The sequence below is a fragment of the Aquarana catesbeiana genome, linkage group LG04, assembly GCF_042186555.1.
Source record: "Aquarana catesbeiana isolate 2022-GZ linkage group LG04, ASM4218655v1, whole genome shotgun sequence".
In the NCBI taxonomy this organism is placed as follows: domain Eukaryota; kingdom Metazoa; phylum Chordata; class Amphibia; order Anura; family Ranidae; genus Aquarana; species Aquarana catesbeiana.
Genome location: NC_133327.1, coordinates 652,104,210 through 652,118,498, shown reverse-complemented (window position 1 = coordinate 652,118,498; position 14,289 = coordinate 652,104,210). Strand labels below are relative to the sequence as shown.

Sequence of the window (14,289 nt, the reverse complement as noted above, 5' to 3'; positions counted from 1 at the left end):
TAGACTGTATCCGCATGACCACTATGCGCTGATACGCTTAGAAATTCTTTACATTTACAAGATAATATCTGGATTTGCAAAGAAAATTGGTGCACGAAAAGTGGATATAAATCCTTTGTGGCTACTGAGGAATATATCTGAATTACCAACGCTTACCAACTGCCAATAAACAAAATGATCTTTTTTTTGGATACTATAAACAATGGACCGCAAGGTTTTGCACCCACTCTGGCTGTTTAAGCATTTTGGGATATTTTGTTGCTCCACACCTGGAAAGGCTCACAATGGCCACAGCTATTATGCAGTCAGTAGTGGAATAAAATAGAAGCAATCTGGGCAATAGCATGGGGTACTAGAGCTGTAAGGGGTGGGCAGAAAACTGCCAATCAAATTGACTTCCCCAGATATCATTTCCACAATAAAAGTAAACTAAGGCTGGGTTCACACTTGTGCAATCACAGACATCCCATGCGATTCGCACTGCATTGCTGTTCAGATCACATGCGATGTCTGTGCGATGTGAATTCAGCCATACAAATGGTATGGCTGAAATCGCATCGCATTTACACCAAAATGGTGCAGGACCCTTTTTTTGGTCTGCGCTGGAACCGGATTGCATATGTGTTCAGACCTATGCGATCCGATTCCTACCCCATTTAACAGTTCGCAGTGCGATCTGCAGACTGATCTGGGGGTGTCATTAACTTTACATTGGCACCTGCAGCAGATCTCAGTGTGAACCAGTGTGCGATTCAGGTGCGATGCGGGTACTGGCACTGAATTGCAGGGTTTGCCGCATCGCACCAGTATGAACCGGGACGGGAAGTGGTTGTAAACCCCTACATATACCCAGTGAAGCAAGTGGCCTCGGGTGATACACAGAGTTGAAACTAATCCTCCTACATAAGTTGTACCTGTTTATCTGCAGCCTTCTCTTCTCTACATCAGTTCAAAGTCCAGAATCTATTAACTTGCCTGAGCTGTTAGAAAAGGGGGGGGGGGCAGAGAGCTGAAGTTACACTGCTCTGCATGCTGATTGGAGGAAAGAGACCCCCCCCCTTCACACAGCACACAGGAACAGAGCTAAGGCTGTCAATCTGCTGGAGGTCCCTCCCCTGTCACCTTTTTTCTCTTGGTGTCAGGAAAACTTGTCATGCTGACAGCAGAGGAAAGAAGCAGCAGACAGAAATGACACTTAGTGCTCTTAATTGAGACAAGTACACACTATAGAGCAGGGGTCTCAAACTGGGAGGCCTTCACCTGTTGCGAAACTACAAGTCCCATGAGGCATTGCAAGGCTGACAATTACAAGCATGACTCCCTCAGGCAGAGGCATGATGGGACTTGTAGTTTTGCAACAGCCGGAGGACCACCAATTTGAGACCCCTGGGATATGCTTTGATCTTATTTCGTGTCTGAGGTTTACAACCACTTTAAACTATTGCAGTTAGCTTAGGGATATTCATAATAACTGTTTGCAATAGTACGAGACTAACGTGAGCAATAATGAACCGTACACATCACATAAAGTAAAAGAACCATTTACAAACATCCATAGAATTGTTCCCATACCTATATATAAACATTATATACAGAATCTGCTGCACCTTTATCTTATACTTCATTCTAAAGACTCCAGCTCCCTCTTGTGGTCACTTATGTTACCTGCGGTTATAATCTAAAATATACAATGCAGCCACAGCATCTGGTTACTATCAAGCAGGTGCATGACCTTTGTGAATGTTTTTCCAACTCTCTCGCTGCTCCAAAAAAAAAAAAAAAAAAAATTACACACACTTGGACAACCAGGAGACAATTATTAATATTCCTGCCTGTCCTACAATAGGTTCTACGTAAGGCACACATTTTAATTTCCATGTTATTCAGAGAAATAATGGGGCACCATTTTTATTTGTATTTTTTTATACAGCTGTCAGTAGTGCACATTCTTTCAATTTGTTAATCTGTTTCATTAATGTTTTGTTCTGCTGATATACTTCAAAACAGTTTGGAACACATTTATATGCAATATAAGGCACAGAATAGGGGAGATGACAACTGGCGTGCGCACAAATCTTCGTGTTGATCAGATCAGAGTTGCTCATTGTTACAGTAATAGCAAATAAGATGAGAGCTGCACAACACTACTCATATATAAGAAACTATACATGTTTACAATATCTATCTATCTATCTATGTGGCTGCCACTGTTTTAAAAATTAAATAGGAGCTACAGTCAATTCTCCAAAAAGTAAGACTCAGCAGCTATAAAAACTGTAATGCCCCGCACACGCGATCGGACATTCCGACAACAAAATCCATGTTTTTTTTCCCGACGGATGTTGGCTAAAACTTGTCCTGCATACACACGGTCACACAAATGTTGTCGGAAATTCCGAACGTCAAGAACGCGGTGACGTACAACACGTATGCCCAGCCGAGAAAATGAAGTTCGATAGCCAGTGCTGCTCTTCTGCTTGATTCCGAGCATGCGTGGAACTTTGTGCGTCGGAATTGTGTACACACGCTCGGAATTTGAGAACCTGCTCTCAAACATTTATTGTCAGAAATTCCGACAGCAAATGTCCGATGGAGCGTACACACGGTCGGACTTTCCGACAACAAGCTCACATCGAACATTTCCTGTCGGAAAATCCGGCCGTATGTAGGAGGCATTACTGCTGATTATAAACAGACAAACTTACCAACCAGCCAGCGACCAACCGAACTGACTTGTCTAACAGTATGCACTAAGAACAGGGTTTTAGTTTGCACACCTTGCTGGCCGGTTCATAAGTTTGAGCTTGGAAATCTTTTTGCATTTGTTTGACGTATGGATTATCTCCTTCTATATACAGGTGCATCTCATAAAATTAGAATATCGTCAAAAAGTTCATTTATTTCAGTAATTCAAAAAATAAAACTCATTGCACACAGAATGATATATTTCAAGCATTTCTTTCTTTTAATTTTGATGATTATGGCTTACAGCTAGTGAAAACCCAAAATTCTGTATCTCCAAAAATTTGAATATTACATAAGACCAAAAAAAAAGGAAAAGTACGTCCATGTACTGTATAGTATGCACTCACTACTTGCCTGGGGCTCCTTTTGCATAAATTACTGCATCAATGTGGTGCGGCATGGAGGTGATCACTGCTGAGATGTTATGGAAGCCCAGGTTGCTTTTCATGCTGCCAACTTTGTGGGAACAGTTTGGGGATGGCCCCTTCCTGTTCCAACTTGACTGCGCACCAGTTCACAAAGTAAGGTCTATAAAGACGTGGATGAGCACAGAGTCCTGACCTCATACCGATAGAACACCTTTGGGATGAATTCAAGCGGAGACTGCGAGCCATGCCTGGCTCGCAGTCTCCGCTTGAATTCATCCCAAAGGTGTTCTATCGGGTTGAGGTTCAGGACTCTGTGCAGGCCAGTTCCTCCACCCCAAAATCGCTCATCCATGTCTTTACGGACCTTGCTTTGTGCACTGGTCTAAATCATTTAGTGGAGGGGGGATTATGGTGTGCGGTTGTTTTTCAGGGGTTGGGCTTGGCCCCTTAGTTCCAGTCAAGGGAACTCTTAAGGTATCAGCATACCAAGACATTTTGGACAATTTCATGCTCCCAACTTTGTGGGAACAGTTTGAGGATGGCCCCTTCCTGTTCTAATATGACTGAGCACCAAGGCACAAAGCAAGGTCCATAAAGACATGGATGAGCGAGTTTGGGGTGGAGGAACTTGACTGGCCTGCAAAGAGTCAACCCGATAGAACACCTTTGGGATGAATTAGAGTGGAGACTGCGAGCCAGGCCTTCTCATCCACATCAGTGCCTGACCTCACAAATGCGCTTCTAGAAGAATGGTCAAACATTCCCATAGACACACTCCTAAACCTTGTGGACAGCCTTCCCGGAAGAGTTGAAGCTGTTATAGCTGCAAAGGGTGGGCCAACTCAATATTAAACCCTACAGACTAAGACTGGGATGCCATTAAAGTTCATGTGTATGTATATATATATATATATATATATATATCATATATCTAGCTACTTATCTATCTCTGTTTATAAATTATTAGTCAAAGACTGTTGACTATGATCTATCTATCTATCTATCTATCTATCTATCTATCTATCTATCTATCTATCTATCTATCTATCTATCTATCTATCTATCTATCTATCTATCTATCTTCTTGATGGTAACTGCTATTAGACGTAGGTGTTAGAGAAAGGAAAAGGGTGTATCCAAAAGGGTGTCATCATTCACAAATGTCTATACCGGCTTTCTCATTAATTCCATCTGTATATACAGTATAGAGTGCATCAAAAGCTGTCTGTTCACTTTATGTCTCCCGTATTATTATCTCTGTGAGTTCACATTAAGCAGTGTTCTCCAGTAATTGGCAGACAGGAGTTGTAGAAATAAGTAGAGCTCATTATCTGGATTCCAGACCACTTTGGGGTCAATAAGAAGAGGAATCCACTTATCATGGTGTGCCGGTGTCAGGCTTTACCAGGCACTGAATTTATTTTAGAATGAGGTGCCGGATATCTTATCCAACAGGCAGCCATGACCTCCCAGCATGCTCCACAGTTAGACGCTTGTCCAAATTATTCTAACACATATGTCATTGATTTACAGCAGCTGTGCTCCTCCAGTGCTTGCTTCCCACTGAGGTCTATGGTAGGTGTGTTGCGCCGATGACATAAGTGTCTCTGGGTTTCATGTTTCGCGTTATGAATGCCGCTGTAAAAAGGGTAAATTTGAACCAGGCCGCAGCCCTGGCATAACCTGACTGAAGTGCATGAGAACTGGAAAATCACTAGAAAGTAGCAATATCCTGAACAAACATCTTACATCTTATGAACGCAATCCTTTCTCTATGGTTTCTTAATTAAAAATCAACTCCAGTCAAAAAATGTATTGTTTTAGCTTTGGAGAGATTGGAATTACCAGCTTTGTTTGGGTTTATAATGGTGTCTGTGCTCCCGCCAGAGAGATTTCCACTTATTTCCTGTCCTGGGGATCCCAACACCCAAGAAATCACTGAGACAGGAAGTGAGGCTCGATTCACATCTATGCATGTTGCTTTTGAGTGTTTCTGCAGTGGTTTTTGCTGTGCTTTCTGCATTTTTGGAACCGTGTATTTACTGCAATTTTGCCACGATTTGCGTTTTGCTATTTGTGTTTTTTTTTTTTTTTTTTATTCAATGTATATAGCTGGTTGCTAAGGAGCGGGTCGGGAAGCCAACCACCGCATCCTTAACAACAGCTGCCAGCTTCCCCGCTGACAGCTGAATGTAAAAAAAAAAATTGCCGGCTAAAAAAAAATTCACAAAAAAAATGGCGTGGGGTCCCCCCCAAAGACCATAACAGACCCTTCGGTGTGACTTCTGTTAAATAAAGTTGCAAGCTGCAGTGACATCGGATGTACAAATCGCACTGAAAGCCGCATTGATGTGAACCAGGGCTTCAGTGACATAATTTAAAGACTTACTATGGGGCATCCGTTCCTTCCCGCCCCTGAAGCCGGTGCTGGGAGCCGATCACCTGACTGGACTGGAGAACCCTTAGAATAGGTAAGTATACACATCTTTCCCTTACAGGATAGTTAGTATGGGCCTTAGAGTGGGGTGGGAGCAGGTTAAAGCTTAGATAAAATTAGCCCAGATTTCTAGAAATAAAAGGCCTCATCAGTGCCACCTATCAATGCAGCCTCATCAGTGTAGCCTCATCAGTGCCCATCAGTGCCGCCTCATCAGTGCCCATTAGTGCAGCCTCATCAGCGCCCATTAGTGCCACCTATCAGTGCCCATCAGTGCAGCCTATCAGTGTCCATCGGTGCCTCTTCATCAGTGCCTATCAGTGCCGCCTATCAGTGACCATCGATGCCTCCTCAGCAGTGCATATCAGTGAAGAAGAAAAATTACATATTTGCAAAATTTTTTAACAAAGACTAAGGCCCTTTTCACACGAGGCGGACTCCGTTTCTACGGAGCCCGCCTCGGTCCGCTCAGCGGGAGATCTGTCCGTTGATCTCCGCTGAGTCGGCGGATGACAGGTCCCTCTCTGCTCACTGAGCGGGGAGGGGCTTGTCAGGCACCGCTGCCGCCCATGGAGGGATCGGATGAAAACGGACAGCATGTCTGTTTTCATCAGATTTCACCTGATCCGATCCGCCAGCGACGGACCTGGACGTAGAGCCATCCGTCTGCTTTTAGCGGATCGGACGGGGTCGGATGTCAGCGGACATGTCTCCGCTGACATCCGTCGCTCCATAGGCTAACATGGAGCGCTCGTTCAGGTCCGCCGTCAAAACTGACAGGCGGAACTGAACGGTCCAATCGTGTGAAAGGGGCCTAAGAAAAATGTTTTTTTAAATTTTGTTTATTCTTTGTTTGTTTGTTTAGCAAAAATATTAGCAAAAAGTTTGTTTAGCAAAAAATAAAAACCCAGTGGTGATTAAATACCGCCAAAAGAAGCTCTATGGCCCTCTCTGCTTACTCTGCAGGGGTGGACCTGTCAGAGCCCCACTTATCTCTATGGGAAGATCGGATGAAAACGGACAGCATGTCCGTTTTCATCCGATCCACTGGACGGATGGCGAACGTATCGCCATCCGTCTGTTTTGAGCGTATTTCGTTGGATCGGATGGCAGGCGGGTGTCAGCGGACACATCCCCGCTGATATTAGCCTGCCCATACAAGTCAATGGGTGGCCCGCTTGGATCCGCCTGAAAAACGGACATGCGGATCCAAGCGGGTCTATCATGTGAAAGGGGCCTATCTGTCTCAAAAAAAGGATAAGAATTTCATATGGGTACAGTGTAGCATGACCACACAATTGTCATTCAAAGTGGGACAGCGCTGAAAAATTAAAAGTGGCCTGGGTAGGAAGGGGGTGAAAGTGCCCAGTATTGAAGTGGCTAAGGAACACCTACCAACCTCAGGGGAATGCTAGGGTTCTACGGGAACCCTGGTTGACAATGGATAATTAATAGCCTTTGGCTCATCAAGAAGGTCAAATAAAGTCAAAGGTCCACAATCATCGTAACTGTATACACTGGATAATAGGGGAATTGCCACCATAGATATTCACAAAACCATAGGAGCATCTGTGCCAACATAATAGTCTGTCCCAGCATGGTTCTTCATAATATCATGGCTGATCCACACAGCCCTAGAATGAATGACACATAGGGGTGGTGTCTGAGTGGCTTGACAGCAAGGCAACTGGCATTTTCAGACGTTAACAATAATAGCTTGGAAGTTTCTCTCATGGTAGGGTGACAAAAGCTTTTCAAAGGTTTGCTATCTTTGAGGCATATAGGGAGAATAGGGAGAATAGCTACATTGCCATGCTATTAAGATTGGCCTAAATGACACATTTCTGACTTATTTTATCTCTCTGTGACAGTGTTTTCATATTTTGCCTCCATAAAAACCCTAATAATTCATCTCATTATTTATTCTATAAAAACATGAGTGTAATGGAAAATATTGCCAAAGTTTTCACCTTAAATAATTTGATAGCTTCTGTCTGCAGTGCTTCTGACGGTAATGTAGTGAGAGGGGATGTTATGGCTTCTTTACTGTGACATAATGCTGGATGTCTCCAAATCTGGGTACCTACATAAGGAAATAATAACAGTCAGTTTACATGAGGCATGGAATTCATAGCTGACCTTGGGATAGACAGGAGGAAATTCATGGGATGAAACTAATTAAAAAAAGGTTGACTCGATGTACTTAGAAAAGAGCACGAAACCAAGCATTCAGTACTGAAACACTAAAAGCCCTCTCTCAGGATTTGTACTACCAACACTACCGCTACAGTCCCTATTGGTAAGGATTTTCCCTTCCTTGTGACACCTAAGGGTCTAACCCACCACTATTCCACCAAAAATGTTCCTTTAATGGTAGCAAGGAGAAAAATCTCAAACATGGTCAATAGGGATATATACAACTGAACAAACCTTGGCTTGTGTTGGATTTTTCTTGGTTAGGAAGTTGCATTTACAGGAAATCAGACAGTGGTAGACTTACGGGTGTACAACAAGGTGGACCCAACCCAGAGTTGGGGAAGAAAGGACAAATGAGGATGCTGCAGGTCCCTACACAGAAGAATCAATTGGCAATAGGTGGGCTTATGAGGAGGATCCCAGGGGGTCTTTCCGCATTTTCAGTTGGTCTCTCTCCTCCAATGCTGGGTTGGGATAATTCTGCTATGCACACTGAGGATACCTTCATGCTTGCCAATGTCTATAAGTACTCTTATTAAAGTGTCCATTTCCTAACTCTCGTGTTAGTGCAACCTGTTCTCTTCTAAGTGCCCCACTCAAAACATAATAGAAGAAGCAGACTTTGCAGTTCCACTGCTATGTACTCCATTGCAACTGGTGCAAAATATCCAGTGGTTGTTGGTTTGGGGAAGCATGTGACCATGACAAAGGGTGAAGTCAACACTTACTCTAGGCTCAGGGGCATTTTGATAAAGATAGCGATGGTTACATTTATAAATCTGGAACTTTAAAAAATATTGCAGATTAGTACTTCAGCAGTGGAAGCAAAAAAAAACCCTTTTGTGTTTAGGTGTTCCAAAAGGCACAATTTGGTTGTAATGTCTTCCTTTGGTGCGTCTAGTTCTCTGTGGCCATCCTATTTGTCTTTAACAAGGACTGTAGATAACTTTAAAAAATGGGGGAAAAAAACAAGGGAAGTGCAAATCATGCAATAAGAATGTAGATCAAAGAGTGTGTGCCTGTGGTGTGCTAGACAGAAGGAGCCGAGCGCACCTTCACCATGAAAGGCTGTGTGCACTGGAGGTCCACAGGAGGGAGGGCAGCTGCATGAGAGAAAGAGCACATTCAGGAAGAGCTTAGCGGGTTGCCATGGGACATGTTTTGAGGATATGCCCCCCTTTCTCAAGCATCTGGGGGAAATATCAGATGGAGGATGATGAGGTGGATTCCTGGCCAGGCCATCTGGGGTCTTATGGGCATGCTGACAATTGCTGGGCATGTGAGTGCATGCAAGTGTGTTTTTACTTGTACTTTTTATCAAAGAACCATATTGCGCTACGATTTGCACTTCCCTTGTTTTTTGTTTTTCATGTACTTCAGCAGTGAAATACTAAGGTGTGAAGTCTTTAAAAAATGTACTTCAATACTTACAGGAGTCACCATCCAGACTTAGCAGTTTGCACACCAACTTCTCAAACTCTGTGCCAACGCTCGCTCCCATCACTCCAGCTGCCATGGTTAAGTGATAATGCCAGGTATCCTAAAAAAACACCCCAAAAACAATTATAACCCATACTAAACTGATTTCATAGGTATAACATAATATTAATATTTCGGTACACTTGTGCCTCACATTATCATGTTAAATTGTTCCTGTATATACAATTAGCGAACGTTAGAGTCCACCTTTCAGGTTTCAATGCGCCATTTGGCAGAAAAGGTAATACTCTGAAAAAGCTTATGATGCGCAGCAACATTTAGACCACCTAGTCCAGCCTGTGCATGTCAGCATAACAGCCAGGCTGGTTGCATTTTCAGACTCAGACTTTGGATAGTTACATGAAAAGAAAAAACAATAAAGGCCCTTGGTACCCATGCTCTTACCTTCTCATGTTTGGATCCTATAAGAAGGTATGTGGGGTCCTGCTCTTTGGGGTGGATAACAATGGTGTAATGGGTAGACAGTAGGCTGCGTCCATTGGTTTCATAGTCCTCATCAGAATCGCAGGTTCGATCTACTTCTTCAACTGTAGCTTCCCAGAGCTTCATTTGCCCCAGTGGAAACTGAATGAAATATCAAAATTAATTTACAAAATCTATATGCTAGTCATCAATGTAGCACATTAAGTATGTAGGACAACCGTCCACATCCCGTGACTTAACTGTCCCAAGTAGTTCCTTTTAATGGATCTTGTGCTAGAGGAGGAACTGATTTTAAAGATGTAGGAAGCCTCCCAGGGCAAGGAATGAAGTATTACACCCTACTCTTCTACCCCCAGGCTTAATGAGCAATTAACCCTTTCAGTGTGTGGAGGGGGGAACTGCAAGGGTAGTTTTTTGTTTGAGCCCAGCGTTGGGCTGTAACATGTGACATAATACTGTAAGCATAAACGCACATGCGCTAATGCACTGCAAGAATGTAAACGGGCCATTATTGTTGAGATCGTACCTATCAGGTAAGTTGGTGGTAAGTTTTTAATTAAAGAATAAGTTCACTTTAAAAAATAAAATAATAAAAATGCATTTACTGTTTTGTTTTTTTAGGAGCCTGGAAAGCATTGCTCCAGCGATCAGAAGATCATTGATGTCATGCAGGTCTCCTGCAGAATGCCAGTGTGAGCTGCCTGCCCCTTACATCGTATGGCCAGGCAGGTCACATTGACAGGACAACTCAATGAACTACCTCAACAGCCGCAAGGGATGTCGTGGCTTATACACTGAGCAAAATTATAAACTCAACACTTTTGTGTTTGCCCCTATTTATCGTGAGCTGAACTCAAAGATCTTCGACTTTTTCTATGTACACAAAAGGCCTATTTCTCTCAAATATTGTTCACAAATCTGTCTAAATCTGTGTTGGTGAGCACTTCTCCTTTGCCGAGATAATCCATCCACCTCACAGGTGTGGCATATCAAGATGCTGATTAGACAGCATGACTATTGTACAGGTGTGCCTTAGGCTGGCCACAATAAAAGGTGACTCTAAAATGTGCAGTTTTATCACACAGCACAATGCCACAGATGTCGCAAGTTTTTGAGGGAGCGTGCAATTGGCATGCTGACTGCAGGAATGTCCACCAGAGCTGTTGCCCTTGAATTGAATGTTCATTTCTCTACCATCTCTACCATAAGCCGTCTCCAAAGGCGTTTCAGAGAATTTGACAGTACAGCCAAGCAGCCTCACAACCGCAGACCACGTGTAACCACATCAGCCCAGGACCTCCACATCCAGCATCTTCACCTCCAAGTTCATCTTAGACCAGCCACCCGGACAGCTGCTGCAACAATCGGTTTGTATAACCAAAGAATTTCTGCACAAACTATCAGAAACCGTCTCGGGGGAGGTTCATCTGCATGCTTGTCGTCCTCATCGGGGTCTCGACCTGTTAGGTGGATGGATTATCTTGGCAAAGGTGAAGTGCTCACTAACACAGATTTAGACAGATTTGTGAACAATATTTGAGAGAAATAGGCCTTTTGTGTACCTAGAAAAAGTCGTAGATCTTTGAGTTCAGCTCATGATAAATAGGGGCAAACACAAAAGTGTTGCGTTTATAGATTTGCTCAGTGTAGTTCATGCAAACACACAGCTGTGTGAATAAATGATGCGGTCATGTGGGCGGAGCCCCGCATGGCCATGCTGTTTTCAAAAAGTGACAGCTAGTACGGGGAACTTCTCCCCGTACTGCTGCCACAGGGAGGGGAGGGAATGGAGAGCAACTGCAGCAGTGGGAACATGTTCCACCCTAAAAACATGTAACATTCCCAAAGGTGAGCTTATCCTTTAGGTTGGGTTTACATATGTGCGGCCACGGGTTCATTCCTGGGGTCTGGTGCATGTCTGTTCACCGGTTCAGTTGTGATTTAGGTTCAAATTTGTGCCTGAATTCGCACCTGAACCAGACTCAAAGATGTACAGGACCCTTCTGCAATCCGGACCGTGGCCACCCCAGACCTGTGTGAACTGGCTCCATTGGGAAACCCGTATCCAATTCCAAATTTGTAATCTCTGCTTATGAGCCCCCCCTTTCCAGTGCCATATTTGGGGGGGAGAGGGGAACAGGTACCTGATTTTGACAGGTACCTTCTCCAACTTCTGGGTGATCTCACCGTGGCAAGATCACTCGGAGGTTCGGCCCCCCTCTTCATTCCCCCGCTGCCGGGCCATTCAGAAAGCACAGAACACTTCGTACATGCGCAGAAGGGAACCGGCTGTAAAGCTGATAGGCTTCACTGCTGGGTTCCCTCACTACAAATGGAGGGAGCAGCACCCGAGAGCCAAGGGAAACATCGGCTGGGGTGCCGACATCGGTGGATTCCAGGACAGGTAAGTGTCCTAATATTAAAAGTCAGCAGCTACAGTAAATGTTTTCTGGGGGGAGGGGGCCAAACTTCGCTTTAAGGTTTTCAATAAATAAATGCAGTATTAACCAATTTAATCTTGGCTTTTCATGGGCATTGTGGATTAATTCTTTTAAAACTTGTTTCCCACTGCTCTTACCTTTTCTTCTTGACTGCGAAAATAATATAATGTTTTTCCAACCAACGTGCACCAAACTCTCTTAGAGTATCCATGTTTGACCTGTAAAATGTAAAAAGCAACATATTTTACCAAAGCCGGATTACCAAAAAGGCAAAGTAAGAACCGGCCTATGGCCCCATGCCATTTCACAGTCCCGTAACAACGGATCAAAATAAAATTGATTTGATCTTGAAAGAAAATTGCAATGAAGCTTTTTTAAATTGTTTACAAAAGATACAAAAAATGAATCAACTCAAAGAAAAGAAAACTTTACATTAAGAGCCGGTTCACACGACTTGTCAGGCGACTTAGCCGCCTGACAAGTCGCGTTCTGTTCTGTACAATAGAACCGTTCTAATAGGAACGACTCAAGTCGCTCCGACTTAAAAAAAGGTTCCTGTACTACTTTGCAAGTTGTGTGCAGGTCGCCTCACAGAGTCAGACTGCAAGTCGTGTTGCCCCTGTGTGAACCGGCTCTAAAGACTATAGAGAAAATGCTGTATTAAATTAATGTACATAAACTAAAGATATCAGGTTCACATTACAGTTTGACTCCTAAAAAGATCCTCTTCTTTCAGCTGTCAGTTGGTAAAACATTTGGTGTAACCTACATACATGTAATGTACAATAGGGATGGTATCTCCATCTAATGGCCAAAGTGCACACTACTTAGTCCAATGTTATCCCACTAGAGCATGCGCATGAGAAACCTCCAGAAACCTGCGAGGGGGGCCCCAAGGTTTCAATTGCCTAGGGGCCTCCATGAAGTTTAATCCGGCACTGAATTTTACGATACGTTACTACCACTAAAAATGTTCTCCAGAATAGACTCTTTCTACTTACAGGTTGAGCCTGTATCCTGATTTACTGCCCTTGACTCATTAAAATGGTTGTAAAGTTCTTTTTTTCTTAAATAACAAACATGTCATACTTACTTTCTCTGTGCAAGGGTTTTGCACAGAGTGGCCCTGTTCCTCCTCTTTTTGGGTGCCCCAGCGGCGCTCCTGGCTCCTCCTCTTCTCGAGTGCCCCCACGGAGACCGGTAATTTCCTGGGGGCACTCGTGCGGGCACGCTCCCAAATCCTGCTCCTGCCTCCATTGACACAGACAGCAGGACTCGGCCCCAGCTCCCATGTCACTGGATTTGATTGACAGTAGCAGCCCGGGCGCTGCCAGTGTGAAATTCACAATGGTGTGAACCCAACCTAAAGAAGGATTTCTGGTGTGGCTATATTGATTCAGTTAAGCTTGATGCATTGTGAGCACAGGAGGTTGGCCGCTCGGCACAGGTGCCATTCAGAGAATGTTTTGTATTTTCTGAATCAATGCAAAGCATTCTCTGATTGAATGAGATGGAGATCATGACATAACCGCCCTGCCTCTCTGTCTTGTCCAATCAAAGAATGCTTTGCATTCATTCTGAAAATACAATACAAAATACAAAACAATGCATCAGGCCAGCCACTCAGCACAGGATCTGGAAGTAAGTGGAGATCACTGGAGTAGCCATGTCTACTTAGGTGATTTCCAGCTTCCAGGGGGATTGTCCAGGTATGGTATATACAGTACATAGTTACATTGGTCCAAGCTGGAGTGTGACTATGTATAATATAGCCATGCCTGGAATTATTCTTTAAGGATACAACTGGAAATTAGACACAAGCAATGTATGGAGAGTGCATGCTTGATAAGTTAGTGTTTGGAGAAGGATTAACAAATCCTCACACTGGGACAGTGGAGCAAGTGTTTTTTTCATGTTAGCACATAATTTTGCTCCCCTGAAATCATGGGGGTGGATACATCCATTAAGAAAACTTCCTTAAACTGTTCTTTCATAAGTTTCTGACCTTTGTGAGGAGTCCCTTCACAGTGGGCTTGACATCTGGCTGCGTGAAGAGCACACTGGCTGTTTGCACCCGGAGAACATTTTGTAAAACTCGTACCCATTCATCCAAGATATTAGGAGAATCTGCCGTCAGGTAATACGTTCGTTTCTCAGTCACCAGCTGGTAGAAGAAGCA

The 14,289-nt window shown here is 43.7% G+C and overlaps 1 protein-coding gene across 1 annotated transcript in view; it reads right to left on the bottom strand.

The window, feature by feature from the left end:
* PLEKHH2 (pleckstrin homology, MyTH4 and FERM domain containing H2) overlaps positions 1 to 14,289 on the bottom strand; it is a 219,621-nt gene that overhangs the window by 46,444 nt on the left and 158,888 nt on the right. Inside the window, exons 15-19 of the mRNA XM_073628463.1 lie at positions 14,116 to 14,274; positions 12,248 to 12,328; positions 9,631 to 9,810; positions 9,178 to 9,286; positions 7,521 to 7,633 (exon numbers count right to left, since the gene is read on the bottom strand). Of these exons, the coding sequence (XP_073484564.1) occupies positions 7,521 to 7,633; positions 9,178 to 9,286; positions 9,631 to 9,810; positions 12,248 to 12,328; positions 14,116 to 14,274 (642 nt within the window). The remainder of the gene's footprint in view (positions 1 to 7,520; positions 7,634 to 9,177; positions 9,287 to 9,630; positions 9,811 to 12,247; positions 12,329 to 14,115; positions 14,275 to 14,289) is intronic.